The following is a 20,245-nucleotide window of genomic DNA, read 5'->3' on the forward strand; positions in this document are numbered from 1 at the left end:
GATGCACAATTTCTCAGCCTTAGCACTAATGACATTTAAAATGGATAATTCTTTATTGTGGGGGCTGCTTCCTGTTTGGAGTTTATCGGCATTCTGAATGTCATTTGCACCCCACCCTCTAATCATGACCAAAAAAAAATGTCTCCAGACAATGCCAGATTCCCCTGTGGGGGGGCACAGTCACCCCGAGTTGAGACTCACTTATATAATGAAAAGTAGCAATAAGGACTAAAAAATTTTTTTGCCATATATTAATTGAATGTATTTATTTGACATATACTGAATTTGCACATTTAAATAAATTAACTGTGTGCTCACATTGAACAGAGCGCAGTTTTTTCCTGGTCAGAGTTTGGTCCTGTCATTATGTTGATGATTAATTTCCACAGAAAGCAGTGAGCAACACAGTAGAATTCACAAAGGATTAACATAGTAAGTAGATACTTAGTAAATGTTTTATAATACTACTTGCTGAAAGTTAAACTATTTGCAAGTACTCTGTTCTGTTGCATAACTTGAGGCGTATCATGAAAGCATGGAGAAAATCTTTCATGTGTCCATTGACTCGCAGACATTTCATTCTGAAATTGTATGTTAGGGCTGGTCTCTGACATGAGCAGCCAGAAGGGTCACAGGCTGCATAGGATTCCAGAAACACCCACCCCTGTTTATGAATAGCACATTTCCCCAGATGACTCCTAGCTATCTAATAAAAGCAGTATGCGTAGGCTATGAAAGAAAGAAATGTTGGTAAAAATATTCCCATCTTCCCCTTTCTTCCGATCCCAGGGAGGATGTACGGAGCCGACGATTTTTTACCAGTCCTGACCTACGTCATAGCTCAGTGTGACATGTTGGAACTCGACACTGAAATTGAGTATATGATGGAGCTCTTAGACCCATCGCTGTTACACGGAGAAGGTAACAATCGCTTGAAGCCATGGAAGGAACTGGGGTGCCTTTATTTTGTTTTCATTTTTTTTTCTTGAAGTGAAATTCACATAGCAGCAGATTAGCTATTTTAAAGTGAACTATTCAGTGACATTTGGTACCTTCACAGTTTTGTGCAGCCCACCACCTCTCTTTTGCCCCCCCCAAAATAATAGATTTTCATCACCCCAAGATAAAACCCCATGCCCATTCAGCAGTCATGGGGGTGCTTTTTTGACATTGTAATGGTTAACTATGGTTTTTTTTTTTTTAAAGATTTTATTTATTTATTTGAGAGAGAGAATGAGATAGAGAGAGAGCATGAGAGGGGAAAGGGTCAGAGGGAGAAGCAGACTTCCTGCCGAGCAGGGAGCCCGATGCGGGACTCGATCCCGGGACTCCAGGATCATGACCTGAGCCGAAGGCAGTCGCTTAACCGACTGAGCCACCCAGGCGCCCTGGTTAACTATGGTTTTAATTTCTTTTTTGATTTAAAAGAATGTGCTGACTCTTTTCTAATTATAAAAGTAATTCATATTCATTGTAGAAAATACGGGAAAGTCAAAAAAACTAAAAAACAGAACCCAGCCATAAATATACTTCATCGAGATTGGTTAATTGTGATAAAAAAATTACTCAATAGAAAAAAAATGCCATTTCTAAAAAGAAATGGTTTCCTTAAGGAAGAAGGAAGGTATAAACCTTTATGAGAGAATATGTTCACTACCAGAAGAATATCCTGTTGTTCTATCAGTGAGATGGATGAAGGCTGGCCTTTTGTTTTCATCTGTTTAAAAAATTTTGTTCTCAAGATGAAAACAGCATTGATTTTCTTTTCTATTTAAATAATTATATCTGCTCACTGCTAAAATACAAATGCAGTGGAGTAAAGTTGCTTTCAACTTACCTTGTCAGTTCAGTCTCCTTCTTGTACCTGCCTGACCCCAACATGTCTTAGCAGAAGTTCCTTCTCCTTGCACATTGGTTAGGTATTTTATCCTGGAAATAAATGAGATGTTTGTCATTGTGGTGCACAGCCTTGAAAAGCAGAAATAACTGGGGCTCTTATGTGAGCTTGTCTTTTTAAAGGAGAACGAATCAGGGTCTTTGCATTGTGAATCCTGTTAATCCATTTTCACGAGCCCAGATGGCCCCTGAGTGGTGAATTGTTGCATAGAACTGTTTTTGTTTTTTGGTTTTTCTTTTCTCTGCTGAGTTTTAGTCTGGCCTTAAGTAAAAAGGTCCATGTGCTGATTGGATTCTGCAGGGTATGTGTCATACCGGGATTTTCCTTCCCTGGAGGGAAACTGAAGTGCATTGTCACCCCCAGAATGTATCTCTTAACCCCCTAAGTCCTCAGTGCTTGGCCTTTTTTTCGGAGGGTCTGTCCTCCCTGGAGCCCCCAAGGTACAAGGTATACCCTTCCCACTCCTTGAGGGATAGTGCTTACTCAGGATTAGTGATGAATATATTTTCATCCTATTCCCCCACCCCAGAGAGATATAAATGAACTTCTTTGATCCCCTTAGCCTTTCCCCCGTTTACCCCTCCCCTCACTAATATTCATCACCCTGGAACCAGACATTCCATGATGAACCCCCAAGATCCTGCCTGGAGCTTTCCTCACCTGTTCCGGGATTTAACAGGAGAGGGGAAAACGTGTGGTTTTGTCCAAGGACCAAGAGACGCATACCTTAGTCTCCATGCCCTGCTTTGCTTTCTTCTACTGCATTATTATTACAATTTCATATGCGTCTGGGCGTTGTCTTAGTTTTAGTTGTTGGGAGCTCTAATTATGCTTAATTCTAGGAATGAGTATGTCAAACTCTTGGGACTTTGGGGAAGGGGCATGTCAGTTTCACTCAGAAAATTACCATTCTGTTGCTGACAATGTATACTTAGGACAAACATATGCTTACATCTTGTGGCCCGAGGACTGAGACAGCCCCTTCCTGCCACCCGTCCCAGCGTTTCCCCAGAGCAAGGCACTGCCCTGCGCACCGTGTTGGTGACAGATGGGCAGGTGGCTGTCCTCACCTCCAGGAATCACATCAAAAAGAAAGACGAGGACCCAGAGAGTGAATGTTTGGAGCCGCCAGTGAGCTTGCACTTAAACTAGAGCCCGCCTCCACTTACCGTCTCGGGCTTCCTGGCTTCTTTCCTTGGGAAAACAGGCCAGCCCAGTCGGGTTGGCTGCAGTTACAGACCCGGCCTGCACGTCGGGGACCTGAAGCTCTGCAGACCCGGGGGGAAGACATGCATTACCAACCCAGCCCTCTGCGGCCTGCCCAAAGCCCTCTTTGGTTTTTGGGGCAGCAGCCCACGTCTCTTTTCTGCTGTTTAAGCAGGTAGTTTCATTTACGGAAAAGGCGTCACAGAATCCCTCTTAAGTGCACTGCTCTTGTGTCAGGGTTATAGTTTTGCTGACATGTAACCCTTCCTCTAATTGCATCCACATGTTTCAAAGTGTGGTCAACATTGGGCTCCCAGAATTTTGAGTTTTCTCCTTAGTGCCCTGGACAGATCAGAGCTATGGAGTCTAAAATTTGACATCCAAAGGGAACACCCTCCCTCCCAAACTTGACTGTAATGGTCCCTCCAAGCCCTACCTCCAAAACTGACACCTCTATACAGCCTTATGTGAACGTTTAAGTCCCTGCTGATCGCTCTTGAAATCCTCTTTGTAGCATTTAAATTCTGTACCACCGAGTTTCACACTCAGCCATGTGCTGATTTGTTAACAGGGCAAATATTAAAAAAATCAGCTACTCAGAACTCTATACTAACGTGTGGGAGGTTCCATAGGGAACTTGCACTCAGGTGGTGGGGCCTTTAAGCTGTTCAGGGAACTCGAAACAAGTATTCTGTTGTGTGCATGGGACCTGTATTGCCCAGAGTGGGCTAGGTGATGCTACACTAAGACATAACCCCCCATATCTCCGTCAGTGACGTGAAAGTCACAAAGGTGTGTTCCTTTCTAAGTTACATGTCCGATGCAGTTTGTGGGGGCTGTGTTCATTTCTCGGGTGGTAGACCAGTTGCCACCTCAAACACTGTCATCACTTGTTGACAAGAGAGAGAGTCCTTCAGAGTCTTGCATTAGCAGCTAAACGCTTTGACCATGAACAAAACTCATTTAATCACAACTAACTTGGAATCCTGCATGAATAAACCCACTATACCTGTTTTCTTTAATAAATTCATAAACTTCTGTAAAGCAGGGACTCAGATTCCGTTTCTTAAAACCTGCCTCCTGCTCTATACCTGGCTTGGGCTCACAATAGAAATTCAGTAGATATTTTGACAAAAGTGTCTCTCAAGTTAAAATATGGGGAGCCCAATTAGGGAATTTTTAATAAACATTCAGGGCGTCCCCTAGTGGTCCACTAGCGTGGAGCTCACCAGTTCACCAAAGGCATCTAACTACAGTTGAGGACCAAGCTGTGAACCCACTTATATGTATCTCAAGGTGTTGCGAGACTTGTAACACTCACTAAACACAATAAATCATTCGTTAAGTGCACCCACTTGCCTTCACTTGTGAATTAGTTTTTCCTAAATGTCGTGTTACATTAGCCCCCAAGTAAGGGTAAAAAGGGAATCAGGAAGGAAGAAGTTTGAAGAACCCATGTTATTGCGAGCACACTCGTACACTGTGCAGTTCTCTCAAAATGTTTAGTTTACTTAAAATTTAGGAAATACTAATTCCTAAAAGAAAAGCTCAAAAGTAAGTATTGCCAAGAGATGTGGGGACTCCTGCTCAAGAAGTAAATGATTCTAAGCCTGGAGTGCTCGACTCCACTACCCTCATGTGTCTCCCCGCCTCCTTCAGGCCTCAGTACCCTGACCTTTCCCGATAAAGCACTTTCACAATTGACTGAAATAATCTAGAGATTTTGTATGTCTCACCCATCAGAATGGAAATTCCGGCAGTGAAAACGGGTGCTGTCAGCCTGGCCCGACGGCGCCCCCTAGTGCCGACACAGGCCGGGGGTCCTCCAGTACATCCACAGGATGGATGGATGGATGGATGGAGGGTGGGGGAGCACAGCAGAAGGTGGGAAGGGCGCGAGCTTCTGGGATGCGAGCTTCTGGTCCCACAAGCAAGTGCATATGGAGACAATAGGAAGCATGGCCTCTGATTCTGTTGTCCCCATCTGTTATCACCAGAGTTTAAATCCCCGGACAACTCATTCTTTCTGCCCTTCCCAGGAGGTTATTACTTGACAAGCGCCTACGGGGCACTTTCTCTGATAAAGAATTTCCAAGAAGAACAAGCCGCTCGGCTGCTCAGCTCAGAGACCAGGGACACCCTGAGGCAGTGGCACAAACGGAGAACCACCAACCGGACCATTCCCTCGGTGGACGACTTTCAGGTACGTGGCTGGCAGTGGCAGCTTGGGTCCCGAATGTGACCCTACCCTCCGGGGAGGCAGTGCTAGCTCCCACAGCTCACACGGCTCGGGGCGCCTGAGGTCCCCCCTTTGTCAGATCATCCGGGGGAAAGGGATATTTTCAACCACTCTCTGACCTTGTTGTTTCACTTCTCTGTTTTCTTTGAATTAAAAAATAAATAAGTAAATAAATAATACATGTGGGTTTGGCCCAAGTTTTGCTGCCCTTAAGAAAACAAAGTCAGATTAAGTCGAGATTTCTCCCAGAATGGTCTGCATGGATGCGGAGCATCTGAGCACACAGGAAGTCAAAAAGAAGGAAGCCCTTGGCACAGGCAGTGGGTATTTTATTTTATCAGATCGGCCGAGTGCAACTGGCACTGTTAGACCTGGTCTCCCTGAGAAGAGGGAGAGGTGATGTCTTCCCTATTCTTTCTTTTTCTCTACCCACTCCCCTCAAGACGGAAGACTCCAGAATCTCACGGGCAGCATCAGCTCCGGCAGCCAGGTGGGGCCAGAGTTTCAGAGTAAGCATCTGAAACAAATCCTGCTTGGATCCCCATCCAGAGTTTTCCATGGCCACGAGCTGGAAGTGTGGGTTTCCCAAAGAGCTGGGTTCTCAGGGACGAAAGGCAGATTAAGGCAGTAGACTTCTTGCCCAACACAACTCTTGATTTGCTCATAGTCAGTGACATTATGAATAAGTCCGCAAATGTCTTTGAATAGTGTTTTCGAAGTTTCGAACCAGATTATAAAACCTGACTAGGTTTTGTTTCTGTGTGTCATGTGGGGAATTTCCAAGCAGGACAGATTAGTCTCTATGTCCAGAATCACCTTCCTTGCCTTTTTGTCTTCTCGATGCTGTGAAAATACTCAGAGGTTCAAAGTCAGCCCATCTTGGAAAGGCAAGATCAGCAAGTCTTTCTCCAAGATAGCACTGTTCTCAGAAATACATTCCCAAGAGCATAAATCTAAAAAGAACGCCTACTGCACTCCCACCCCCACTCCCTTAAAGGGGTTGTTGAAGAACTATGCACGTGTTAAATGGTTTAGCATATGCAGGCTCTTGGGATACTGTGATACTGGCTGGGTGTCAGGAAAATTCCTGAGGTCCTACAGCCTCTGAGGAGAAGAACAGAAGAAATGAGAAAAGCTCATGTTTCCATCTATCCGCCTGCATCTGGAGCTTCTAACCCGGGGCCCCCAGCTTCCGCAGAGCTCCTCCCCACTGGCCTTTCTTATCCGGGATATACACACCTTCTTAGAATATAACCCAAGAGAGGAATTGTCTGTCAGTGCTCAGCTCAGTTGTAAAAGCAAAAATGCAGAAGCAAAGCTCTGCTTGGAACTCCTAAATCAGGGTCACGGACATGCATGATGGTCTCCTCACTTTGGAGAGACGGCACACCACAGTGGTGAAGACTCTAGAACACTGGCTTTCCCACTCATGAGCTGTGTGGCCTGAAGCAAGTTACTTGGCTCTTCTATGCCTCAGTTTCTTCTCTGGTCAACTGGGGATGGTGTAGACTTCCTTACCAAGTTCTCTTCAGGCGTCAGTGGGTTAATGCAGACCAAGAGTGTGAGCCAAGTGTTGGGGGCAGTGGGATGGGAGAGGAGGGGGTTGATAAAATGGAACATGCATATACTCTAGGGTGTTCAAATTCAAGATTGTCAGAGCCCTCTTACACGTGCAGAGCTCAGTGTCCTTCCCAAGGGCCTTTCCTTCCACCCACCCAGTAAACCCTCAAGGTAACCACGTGGGACTCTGGGCCGAGAGCACCATTTCCCTTCACTCCTGAGCTGGGGCGCCAGATTTAGGAAAGGGAAACGTATTTGTTTTCTGTCTGGGCATTCTCAGTGTTATCTGGTCACCTCATTCCTGGTGAAGTGGAAAATGGAAAGGATCCTGGAGAGCCTGGGATGAGCATAGGGTTCTTGATAGCTCACCCGGGCATGGCGCGTGTGAGGTCACAGGTTGACGGTCCGTCTGGATGGCAGGTGCTGGCGCTGTTCGCAGAGCCCCGCCTGCAAGAATTCCCTTTCGTTTCCCTGCAACAACCCCTGCCCTCAGTCAGCTCCATCCCCAGAGCCTTGTGGCCAAGTTTTTCCACATTGCCGTCCCCCTGGAGCCTCAGATGGGGTTGAACCACCTGGAACTGCCACTTGGGGAGGTGAAAAATGGTCAAACATCAGCAGTCTCTTGTGGTCCCGGGGAACATTCTTGCCTTTGTTTAGGCATCATTAGACGCCTAAGTAGTCCAAAGTGAGCCTAGTACATGCTCTTGTGTCCTCGGGTTTTAAACGTGACTTCTGGTGCGGGCTCTTTTGCTGGTTGGTTTACTTTTCAGGCTGGGGATAAACCCAGCTTTGAATCCGGTTCCCACCCTTAACCGGAGCTTTCTTAGCCTGGCTTTCTGGGGGACTTCCTGCTCCTTGTATTTATTTGCAGCACATCAGAATACAGCCACTCAGTCCGTATAGTTCTTGCCTCCATTATCCAAATTCCAAGCAGCCTCCTTCCTCCCACCCGAGGCCTTGCGTCCTGCTGGGGCTGTCCTGGGGGGCCCTACCACAGAGCCAGAGCTGGGTGCGGCTCACGAGTTAACCTTGCCCTTGCACCGTCGTGCTGGCTTATTGCTCTGACTCGTTTTCTCTTCTGATTGGTCTCCCACATCTCTCTACCTGCAGAATTACCTCCGAGTTGCATTCCAGGAGGTCAACAGTGGCTGCACGGGAAAGACCCTCCTCGTGAGACCTTACGTGACCACCGAGGACGTGTGCCAGCTCTGTGCCGAGAAGTTCAAGGTGGGGGACCCTGAGGAGTACAGCCTCTTTCTCTTTGTTGACGAAACATGGCAGCAGCTGGCTGAGGACACTTACCCTCAGAAAATCAAGGCTGAGCTGCACAGCCGGCCACAACCCCACATCTTCCACTTTGTCTACAAGCGCGTCAAGAACGATCCTTACGGTGTCATTTTCCAGAATGGGGAAGAAGATCTCACCACCTCATAGAAGAGACGAGACTCCCCCGTGGTGCATCCAAAGGGGGGTTAGGAACCTTGCCTTCTGGCTTCCACGTGCTTGTGCTTGAAAAGCAGTCAGTCACCTCCTTGGGGACCCCTCGGTTCAGTGACTAAGCCATCCACAGGCTGACTGGGCCAAGGGCGTCCTTAGCCACATTGCCCAGGCAAGGTAGCTGAGGTTCATGAAACAGTAGGATTCTCCTTCAGAGATGGAAGAACTGCATTCGATAGTTTAGGTGTCCTGAGATTGTTTGCTACCGACCCCCCAGCCAGGTTCTAGGTTGGCTCACACGTACGTATATGTCCTGAATAAACATTTAGGGTGCAAGCTCTTCAATTCAACAGCAGGTGTTTGCCAAGCCTGTCCGATGCAGTGCATCAGGTATGTCTCAGTTCTGTGGATGGCTCTATCCTTCCTTCCTTCCTTTCTTCCTTCCTTTTTCTTTCTTTTCTTTGTCTTCTTCTTCTTCTTTTTTTTTTTTTTACAAAGAGCCTTTGTGTTTTTATATATTTCATAGAAATTTTTTATAGCAGTTGCAGGTAAACTGTCAGGATTGGTTTTTAAAATATTTTTGTAACTTTAAAATATTCTATAATTATGCATGTGATTTTAACATTTAATATTCAAAAAGAAATCTCTTGCTGGATTTGAGAGTATCACATTTTTTAAATGTCTCTCTTCTGTAACTGGATTTTTGGCAACTTTGTGGGGAAAGACTGCTGGATTTCTTAAAGCAATGTATTACTGACACTGGCCACAGAATGCCTTTGGAAATCTGATGTACTGTTACCTTGTTCACGCTCAGTGGTATTGTGCTCTTTTGTGTGTTGACCAAGTGATGCTGAGGATCAGGAGAGAAATGAATGTAGAGAGAGGTCGAGAGAGAAAAACAGACTCTTAACAAAGGACTAATGGGTGAAGTCTGCGGGTTCAGACTCCTGGAAGGAAGTGGTAAAAGGAAATGGAAGGATCCACTTATGCTGAAATACTGTAAATATGCAGTGAGATTTGGCAAAATCTGTCCAACGTTATTTGCTTTTGGAAACAATTTTGAAAACCCCCGGAGGAGGGGAAAAAAAATAAGGATAACACTCCCCCTACCTTTTCCACATAAATCAAAACTAACAGCATCAAATTATTTGGGGGCAAAAACCACATGTGTATAATGTGACTTCCATTGAGTGAAATAAGATGCTGTTTGGAAAAGAGGTCGTGATGCCACCAAAAAGCCCATCTGTGTTATAAGAATGTATGGTGAAGTTAACTTTATGTTTTATGAGACCTGTTTGGGGGTGCACAAAGTATGAGGGTCCTGTATCAACGTGACACAGGTACTCACAAGAACATGTTATTGTACTGTGTAAAGATGCATTGTCATCTAATTTGGTTGGCTTTGTACCTTGTACCTTTTTTAGCTTTTGCTGTACATCTAGAACCCTCAGCACATACTGTGTTGTACTTCCTTTTGTAAATGATTTTTTAAAATGGAATTTTGCACATAATACATTGTAATACTGTATGATAATCATGTGTGAAGATTTTTGAAATACTGAGTTGTCCTTTTCTTTCTTCAAAAAGCAGAAGATAATTATGCGCCACCTGGTGTTATGCAAATCTGAAATGCACACCAGGGTTTGTGGTGAGACCATCCATAGACAGGAAATGGAAAAGTCTGCATTTTTGCAGGAGCCCATATACTGATAATGAGGCAAAAATCCAGGAGCAGAAGGAAAAGATAGTGTTCCAGTCTGAAAGGATTTCCAGTGTTATCTAGGACAGTAGGTGGCTTCGTTGGACCTAGAGAAGAATCACTGTTAATCGGGAGGGCCCCACAGACAACCCCCTACCATTCTTACGTGACCTCTGAAGTGCCCTGTCCAAGAGTTAAGTGCTCTTTCAAAATTCAGCAGGGCAGGCGCTCTTTTTTGCCACCATTTTCCTGTGCTTGGAATTATCCTGGCAGAAAACAAGTGCTTGATAAGTCCTTGACTGAACGAACTTTTCTAACCCATCAGTAGGATGGATACTTAAAGATCAGAACAACAGCTGAATTAACTGCCTGCTTTTTATATTTACAATGAATTAAAAATGGGGACAGTTCAACCCACATAGCTGTCCTCCCCACCCTCCAAATTCAGGTCATTGTTCTGGTCCTTAGAAATCAGTGCACAGCAATTTAAAGCAAACCTCAACATCTGAATGGGAGGCAGCCTTCAGTGAGATTAGAGAGAGATCAAAATAGGACAGATTCGTGTGAGCAGAAGAAAACATCACAAGACAGCCCCTGGTTTTGTCATTGGGCAATGCTTCCCTGCTAAAATTACAACATAACATGTGTCTTGACTTTTTTCCCCCCACGCAGACATTTCTCACTTCTCAAATTGCCAGGAAACAGATTTTGGTGCAATTTGGAAGGAATAAGAGGAGAGTAAAAATACACATGATGGGTGGAGGGAGAGGAGAATGTATTTCCAAATCTGAAATTATGTTATAAAAATTGAATGTTAGCCAGAAGGAAAGATTTTTTTTTTTTTAATGTTGTGGGCACTGCCAAAGATTCCCCCCCAGGGACACAGGATAGAAATAGAAACTTAATAAAGTAGTTCAGTATTATGTGGAAGTTACAACTTTAGATCTATAAGAAAACAAAAGGCAGAAAACACAACCATGAATGCATTCATTCATAAATGTGACTTCGCTTCCATTGGGCAGCTCCTACCTTCATTTCGAAGAGACTAGAAAGGAGAGCTTTCTGGTTATTGACAGCACTACCTGGTTACTTCCCGAAAGTCTGAGAGAAATGGCTCAGTACATGGGACACAGGTTTTTTTTAATCACCTGGCCGTATCTGATAGGAAAATCCTAAAAATCATCATTTTTCAGACCATGTTCATGATGATGAATTTGAAACCAAACGTGTTCCTGGTTATTTAGTTCACCCAAACCAAGTTGGAAATATGAAAAATGTATACAATGTTGCAGATTCATCAGTGGTCAGTAAGAACAAAAGGAAGAGGTGGAGGGAGGAGGAGACTATCTGGTATTTGTGTCAGAGAGTAGGTTTTTATTTGAAAAAGATCTATTTTTCTCCAATATCAAAGGATGGGTGGTAGACGGCACAAATTTTTCCCACGTGAACACCAACTTTGCCAGGAGAATGGGCATGGGAAGGTTTAAAAGTATTCAGAAAGATCTGGTGGAGGTTTAACAGAGTGGTACCCATTGTCTGCCCTCAAACCCCCAACCCAGTGGGAAAATCTCCATTTTTGATTGAACCCAGGCAGTTGGGGGAATGGGGGCAGCTTCTTGTCTCGATCGTAAGATACTCTCCTACTGTGGAAGATGCCTGAATTCTGAGACATGCCACACAACAGACATTTATAATTGCATTACAGAAATGAATCATTATTTCCCTTGACCAAACACGGTCCTCCCGTCACTCGCTCCCAGTCTGGAGGGAAAGGGGGCCCAGAGCCCGCGGACCAGGGTGGTCCAGGCTGTGGCTGACCTCTGGTTGCGGTTTTCCTCTGAGATGTGTGGTGGAGATGAGGAGGCCCTGCCCCTCTGTAACCAGCCCTCGGGCTCCCCAGGGAACCATCATCTCCCACAAGTGAAGGCAGTTCCCCTCATTTAGCTCTGTTCCTCTCCTTTCCTCCCATTTCTCCCCCTGGCTCCAGAGGGCACGTTTCCCTCCTCCAGTAGACTTCAGTGAGGGCAATTACAAGGCTCTTTGCCAACAGGGACCTCTGGCTGGGCACCTCTTTTCCCCACTTCCTGCCAGAGCTCAGAGTGTGACCCAGGCCCCCGCTGCAAACGTCCGCCCACCCTGTCTGGCACCAGGACTCAGGGTTCATGGGTCCCATTGGGATCAGGTTCTCAGCCTCGGCTGCTTCTTCAAATCACCTGAGGGCCTTTAATATTCCTGATGCCTTGGCTTCCAGATCATCAGAATCTCTGCAGGTGGGGCCCAGGCAGCCGTCCTTACTAAAACTTCCAAGTGACTGTACCGTGAAGTCAGGCCTGAGAAACACCAGTTTAGATGAAGACGCAGGTCTGAAGATACAAACACACCTGGGAGAGGTAAGCCCTTTTCTATGGCCACGAACGCCTAACCAAGTGGAGGCTCTCGATCTTATTTGGTTGGCAGTAGACCATAGAATAGGTACTTCTAGTGTGGCGTCGTTCTAGAGAGAGACGAAGCAAACCAATAGGTAATTGTAAATTTTCTAGTAGCCACATTAAAAAAAAAAAGGAAAAAGAGGGCACCTGAGTGGCTCAGTCGGTTAAGCGTCTGCTTTCAGCTCAGGTCATGATCCCAGGATCCTGGGATCAAGTTCCGCATCGGGCTCCCTGCTCCGCAGGAAGCCTGCTTCTCCCTCTCCCTCTGTCTGCCACTCTGCCTACTTATGATCTCTCTCTCTCTGTCAAATAAACAAAATCTTCAAAAAAAGAAAAAGGAAAAAAATAGGCAAAATTAATAGTAATATATTAACAGGCTCCTAATAATTTAACTCATGATATCCCAAAGATCATACTTCAACAATTAATTTAAATATTAAAGATGCATTTTCTTTCTACGCTGTCTTCAAAATCTTGCGTATGTTTGGCACTTATTCCACGGCTCATTTCACACCAACCAGCCACCTGTCAAATGCTCAAAAGCCACATGTGGCTAAGTGGCTACCGTGTTGGATAGTGCAGTTCTAGCATAATAACTAGGAAGAGTTTGAAAAGCTAAAAAATACAAGTGTATGTGTATATAAAATTTAAAAAGCATCCACCGCTTACCTTCATTAGAAAACGCACGTGCCCCCTATCAAACACACACTTCTTACGACTGAGGTCGTCACAGCATCTTGGCTCCTCCGAGTGCCCCCGGCCAGCAAGAATTCATCCGTGCTGAGTCAGAATAGTGCCTGGCACCCGCGTGCATATTAAACATTAGTTGCTATTATCGTGATGCGATCAAGGTCTTCGAAAGTTTTCCACTACTGTTTTTTGTACTTACCCGCTTCAGGTATTACCTGCTGGCAAGTTTCTGGCGCGATAGAAGAAAGGCAGGAAGCAGGTCTCAGAAGTTAAGCAAGATATACTGGGGTGAGCTGCCTAGCATGGGAGGAAAAAAATGAAGCGAACTGCATCCTTTAACTCTGTTGGTGCTGATGAGGGTGGTGGTGGTGGTGGCGGCGGCCGGGTGTTTGCATGTGTGTGCGTGCGTGCTTGTGTGTGAGAACTGGGAATATTTTCTCAGTATACCCTACTGGCCGAGAGAACCCACAGGGTCCATAGCCAGCGAGGGTTTGTGCCAAGAAGGGCAAAGGGGAGGAAGGGAGGTTACAAAGACAAGGTGTGTCCGCTTCCCAGTCTGTGTGAGATGCTGAGAGGACCCGCCTCTGCCCCCACAGAGCCTACGGCAGCCCTTCCCAGAAAGGAATTATTACCTCTGTAGAAGTGTAACTCTGGTCAGGGATTATTTTGACAGCTTTTCCACTTTTTGTTGTATTTATTATAATCACTTGTTTATTTCGATATTTACATAAGCATGTATATCATTTACCAGGATTACTCCTAATAGCATTATGCTCTACCCAAAAGAATAAGGTATTTGATGTGAAGCTCTTTATCTCTGATGACCATGCTTCGCATCTCCTGCCCATTCTACAGATCATGAGAAAATGGACTCGCTTTCTCAGATTGTGCTTGCGGTTCATTTTCTCTTCCTCACTGGCTTTCACCTTTGCAGTCAACAGGCATGTGTCTACTCCGAACGGAAAGAAGGAAAACTGGCAAAGAACAATAAGCTGACAAAGACTCTTTAGCCAATCAAAAGTGAATATAGGTGAACTAGCTAGGACGTTGGAAAGCTTGGGTTTTTACCAGCATGATAATTGGCAAACTGTAAAATCTCATTACACTGATAGCTTTTTTGCTGCAAAATATAGTCCATGGGCCAAGCATCACATCTCCCTGGCGCTGGTGTGAATTCTGAGCCCCTCCCAGACCTGCGGAAGCAGAGCCTGAATTTTAGCAAAACCCGCAGATGATGCGTGTGCACAGTGTACTTCGATGGAGAAGCATTAGTTCCAGGCGGGTCTGGGGCAATGGCATCTGTATCAGCTAATACAATGAAACAATTTGTAGGGGTGCTGCTCTTACCACACAGGAGGAAAGAAGGAAATGGAGGCTTACTTTATTTATTTATTTATTTATTTATTTATTTATTTATTTATTTATTTTTAAAGATTTATGTATTTATTTGAGAGAGAGCGCGTGCGCACATGAGTGGGGGGAGGGGCAGAGGGAGGGAGAGAGAGAATCTCAGGCAGACTCCGTGCTGAGTGTGAAGCCCAGCGCCGGGCTCCATCTCACAACCCTGAGATCACGGCCTGAGCCAAAACCAAGAGTCAGACACTCAACCGACTGAGCCACCCAGGCGCCCCTGTGAGGCTCACTTTATAAAAAGGCATAACCTCACTCAAGTCCCCTGCATTATCACAAAAGGTTTAAAATGCCACTGTCAGGAAATAAGTATTTATCTCAAGGTTGGTTACTCGTTATGTTCTTGCTTTTGTGGGGAAGAGACCTGAAAGGCAGGTCTAGGGAAAAACCAAAAACGAGATGGGTTGATGAAGTCAGATTTACTAGTTTTGCTGGTTTTGTTGGATGTTGTCTTCTTTTACTTTGTGCGAAGGCCGACAGAAACTGGGAAAGTTCTTTCTGTCTAGGCCAGCTGCTCGTGCATGTGTGGGCACACGTGTGCATGCAGGGACATCTTCATATGGTCCGGAGAATTTAGTCGCACTGTCTGCATGTGATGTAGGGAGTTCATGAGTTTTTTTATTCTCTGAAAGGACAACCATATTTCTATTAAAGGCGTTTCAGTCCCTGAGGATGTGTTCATTAAGAGGGCCATTTTACTCACCAAGGTTGAAAAACATGGAAGATATGTTTAATTAAATGTATTTGGTGACCAAGGAGTGAGTTGTTCAAGATGTCTTTGGAACAGTGAGTTCCTTTGGCCTCACCAGCCAGCGATTGCAAAGGGAAAGGGTCAGAAGACTTGGAGGTGAAATATTTGAGGCCTTCCATAGCCTTCCGATTCTTCTGATCTTCATTTCTCTCAGGCCATCCTTCCCAACAATATTGAGCCCTCCTGCGCTTTTCTCCATGACGTTGGTTCATTCACATGATTTTGCCCTGGCTTTTCTGGGGGAAAGAGAGGGTTTTGGTTTTTTTTTAAATAAACACAATGCACAGTTTACAATGTCAAATATTCACTGGTACATAACGAAGCAACTCCCCACAACTTGTTTCTGGTGCCTTCTCCCCTAAGCAGCTTCTACAGCTGTGTCTTCCATTCTTTGGCTCCATATTTCTAAAAGCATGGGTATGCAGATGTGTATTGATTTCTTTTCCAATATTAGACATTAATTACTCAGTCCCTATTATGGAAGGTGAGGATTTAATCTCATATCTCTTACCATGTATTTATACACATGCATGTTTTCTTCTCTATCCTCCCCAAATAATTACATGACACTTTGGATAAATTCATGTTTTTTATTATCATGACAATGTAAACATTGTTAAGAGCTAACCTACAATGCAATTATATTCCTTTTCTGTACAAATTTTTGTTTTTCTTGGAGTTGTTTCCTTTTTCTCCCTCTGGCTTGCTTACTTTTCATGTACTTACCACTAATTCCTCCTTAACTTCTACTCCATGGCTGAGAAATCCCTTGCTAAAAATTTGGAATAATCCATTATTTCCTGTTTTATTTTTTCATGGAGATATCTTCCTAGAGCTGAGCTCCTGTTGTAATATGGACCAGTTGGTCTCCAGGACTCGATAAAGCTGTCATCCTGGGAATTCTCCGTACCATTCTATGGAGTTGAACATCTTATTTCCTATATCCAGATCCCTTATTTTGTCTTTTCTCTTTCTTCACTCACTTTTTTGTTTTCTTGAAGCACACTATTCAGAAAAATTGGAGGTGAAATATTTGAGGCTTTACATATTCTTCTGATTCTTTTATCTTTACTAGTGCTTGATCATTTGGCCAGGAAGAGAATTCTACATTAGAAATTGTCTCTCAGAATTTTGGAGGTTAGAAATCATTTTCCTTCATTTGACTTCTGGCTTTCAGAGGTGCTGTTGACAAGTCAAGACCATTTGATTTCTAATCCTTGCTTCTATCAAGATATACCTTGTGTGTACCTTACACAGTTGTCATAATGACCTCCAAAGAATCATATCTCACTTTACCTATAACATTGGATGACCTCCTTCCACTTTGACTATGGGCCCAGCCATATCACCTACTTTGGTCGAAAGGACAATAGCAAATATGAGGCGAGTAAATATTTGAAAAGCAGGCCCTCTCTTGCTGCTGAGAACCCTCTCATCACCCTTGTGAACAAATCCAGACGAGTTTCCTAGAAGACAAGAGACTGTGGGGAGAGTGGTCCCCCCATTCCAGGAAGTCCCAGACATGTGAGTAAGGCAGTGTTAAGCCATGCATCCAGTTCAGACCAGGAGAATTACCCAACCAACCCACAAATTGTTTTAAGTCACAAGTTTGGGTGGTATGATAAGTAGCAAAAGTGAACTAATACACCTCCCTTCCTTTCTTTAAATTTAAATTCAAGTTAGTTAACCTATAGTGTAGTAGTGGTTTCAGGAGTACAATTTAGTGTTTCATCACTTACATATAACACCCAGCACTTATCTCAACAAGTGCCCTCCTTAATGCTCATCACCCATTTAGCCCATCTCCCCACCCACCTCCCCTCTGGCAAGCCTCAGTCTGTTCTCTATATTTAAGAGTTTCTCATGGTTGACAATGGACTCTGAAAAACAAACTGAGGGTTCTAGAGGGGAGGGGGGGAGGGGGATGGGTTAGCCTGGTGATGGGTCTTGAGGAGGGCACGTTCTGCGTGGAGCACTGGGTGTTATGTACAAACAATGAATCATGGAACACTACATCAAAAACTAATGATGTCATGTATGGTGATTAACATAACAATAAAAAATTAAAAAATTTTTTTAAAAATATTGACAGTATGTAATTTCATTTTTCTATGCAAAGCCACAATAAAAAAATCAATCTTTTAATCATATAAAAAAAAGAGTTTCTCATGGTTTGTCTCCCTCTCTGTTTTCATCTTATTTCATTTTTCCTTCCCTTCTCCTATGTTCATCTGTTTTGTTTCTTAAATTCCATGTATGAGTGGGCGCCTGGGTGGCTCAGTTGGTTAAGCAACTGCCTTCGGCTCAGGTCATGATCCTGGAGTCCCAGGATCGAGTCCCGCATCGGGCTCCCTGCTCGGCAGGGAGTCTGCTTCTCCCTCTGACCCTCCCCCTTCTCATGTTCTCTCTCTCTATCTCATTCTCTCAAATAAATAAATAAATAAATAAATCTTTAAAAAAAAAATTCCATGTATGAGTGAAATCATATGATACTTGTCTTTCTCTGACTGACTTACTTCACTTAGCATAATACCCCTAGTTCCATCCACATTGTTGCAAATGGCAAGATTTCATTATTTCTTATGGCTGGGTAATACTCCGCTGTATATACATATACTACATCCTCTGTATCCATTCATCAGCCAACGGACAGTTGGGCTCTTTCCATAATTTAGCTATTGTTGCTGCTATCAACATTGGAGTGCATTTGCCCCTTTTATTTTATTTTATATTTTTAAAGATTTTATTTATTTATTTGACAGAGAGAGAGAGAGAGAGTGAGAGCAGGAACACAAACAGGGGGAGTGGGAGAGGGAAAAGCAAATACGAGGCAAGTAAATGTTTGAAAAGCAGGCCCTCTCTTGCTGCTGAGAACCCTCTCATCACCCTTGTGAATGCCAAGCAGGGAGCCCGATGTGGGGCTCAATCCCAGGACCCTGGGATCATGACCTGAGCTGAAGGTAGATGCTTAACCGACTGAGCCACCCAGGCGCCCCTCATTTGCCCCTTTTATTTATTTAAAAAAGATTTTATTTATTTATTTGACAGAGAGAAACACAGAGAGAGAGGGAACACAAGCAGGGGGAGTGGGAGAGGGAGAAGCAGGCTTCCCGCTGAGCAGGGAGCCCGATGCGGGGCTCGATCGCAGGACCCTGGGATCATGACCTGAGCCGAAGGCAGACGCTTAATGACTGAGCCATCCAGGCGGCCCTCATTTGCCCCTTTTAATCAATATTTTTGTATCCTTTGTATAAATACCTGTTACTGCAATTGCTGGGTTGAAGGGTAGTTCTATTTTTAACTTTTTGAGGAAACTCCATACTGTTTTCCAGAGTGGCTGCACCACTTTTCATTCTCACCAACAGTGTGAGAGGGTTCCTCTTTCTCTGCATCCTTACCAATATCTGTTGTTTCCTGAGTTGTTCATTTTAACCATCCTGACAGGTATGTGGTGATACCTCATTGTGGTTTTGATTTGTATTTCCCTGATGCTGAGTGATGCTGAGCATCTCTTCATTTGTCTGTTAGCCATCTGAATGTCTCTGGAAAAGTGTCTATTCATGTCTTCTGCCCATTTCTTAACTGGATTATTTTTTGAGTGTTGAGTTTGATAAGTCCTTTATAGGTTTTGGATACTAACCCTTTATCTGATATGTCATTTGCAAATATCTTCTCCCATTCCATCAGTTGCCTTTGCGTTTTGTTGATTGTTTCCTTCACCGTGCAAAAGCTTTTTATCTTGGGGCACCTGAGTGCCTCAGTTGGTTGGGCATTCTTCTCTTGATTTCAGCTCAGGTCATGATCTCGGTGTCATGGAATCAAGCCCCACATTGGGCTCCATGCTCGGCATGGAGCCTACTTGGGATTCTCTCTCTCCCTCTTCTCCTCCCTCTCACCCCCCCCCCCAATTTGTATGCGTGCTCTCTGTTTCTCTTAAAAAAAAAGAAGAAGAAGAAGATTTTTATCCTGATGAGGTCCCAATACTTCATTTTTGCTTTTGTTTCCCTTGCCCCTGGAGATGTGTCTAGCAAGGAGTTGCCGCCATGGTCAAAGAGGCTGTTGCCTACTTTCTCTTCTAGGATTTTGATGAATTCCTGTCTTAAATTTAGGTCCCTCACGCATTTTGAATTTATTTTTATGTATGGTGTAAGAAAGCGGTCCAGTTTCATTCTACTGCATGTGGCTGTCCAGTTTTCCTAACACCATTTGTTGAAGAGGCTGTCTTTTTTCCATCGGGTCTTCTTTCTTGCTTTGTCGAAGATTAGTTGGCTATAAAGTTCAGGGCCCATTTCTGGGTTCTCTGTTCTGTTCCATTGATCTATGTGTCTGTTTTGTCCCAGTACCATAACTGTCTTGATGATTTTAGCTTTGTAATATAGTTTGAAATCCAGAATTGTGATGCCTCCTGCTTTGCTTTTCTTTTTCAACATTACTTTGGCTACTCAGGGTCTTTTCTGGTTCCATAAAAATTTTAGAATTGTTTGTTCCAGCTCTGTGAAAAATGCTGGTGTCATTTTTTTTTCTTTTAATTTTTTTTACTGTTATGTTAATCACCATACATTACATCATTAGTTTTTGATGTAGTGTTCCATGATTCATTGTTTGTGCATAACACCCAGTGCTCTACGCGGAACGTGCCCTCTTTAAGACCCATCACCAGGCTAACCCATCCCCCCACCCCCCTCCCCTCTAGAAACCTCAGTTTGTTTTTCGGAGCCCATCGTCTCTCATGGTTCATCTCCCCCTCCGATTTACCCCCCTTCATTCTTCCCCTCCTGCTATCTTCTTCTTTTTATTTTCTTAACATACATTGCATTATTTGTTTCAGAGGTACAGATCTGTGATTCAACAGTCTTGCACAATTCACAGTGCTCACCATAGCACATACCCTCCCCAATGTCTATACCCAGCCACCCCATCCCTCCCA

At 44.2% G+C, this 20,245-nt stretch overlaps 1 protein-coding gene across 13 annotated transcripts in view; it reads left to right on the top strand.

Moving 5' to 3' along the window:
• The window catches only part of RIN2 (Ras and Rab interactor 2), a 241,267-nt gene extending 231,394 nt beyond the window's left edge, over positions 1-9,873 (top strand). For all 13 annotated transcript variants that reach the window (XM_073878448.1, XM_025876877.2, XM_073878450.1 and 10 more), the window contains 3 exons: positions 790-921; positions 5,143-5,306; positions 8,013-9,873. In XM_073878448.1, the coding sequence (XP_073734549.1) occupies positions 790-921; positions 5,143-5,306; positions 8,013-8,336 (620 nt within the window). In that variant the 3' untranslated portion in view covers positions 8,337-9,873. The remainder of the gene's footprint in view (positions 1-789; positions 922-5,142; positions 5,307-8,012) is intronic.
• The last annotated feature ends 10,372 nt before the right edge of the window (positions 9,874-20,245 follow it).

Source organism: Callorhinus ursinus, unplaced genomic scaffold (assembly GCF_003265705.2).
Source record: "Callorhinus ursinus isolate GAN/ISIS: 27379988/994484 unplaced genomic scaffold, GSC_fseal_2.0 scaffold29, whole genome shotgun sequence".
In the NCBI taxonomy this organism is placed as follows: Eukaryota; Metazoa; Chordata; class Mammalia; order Carnivora; family Otariidae; genus Callorhinus; species Callorhinus ursinus.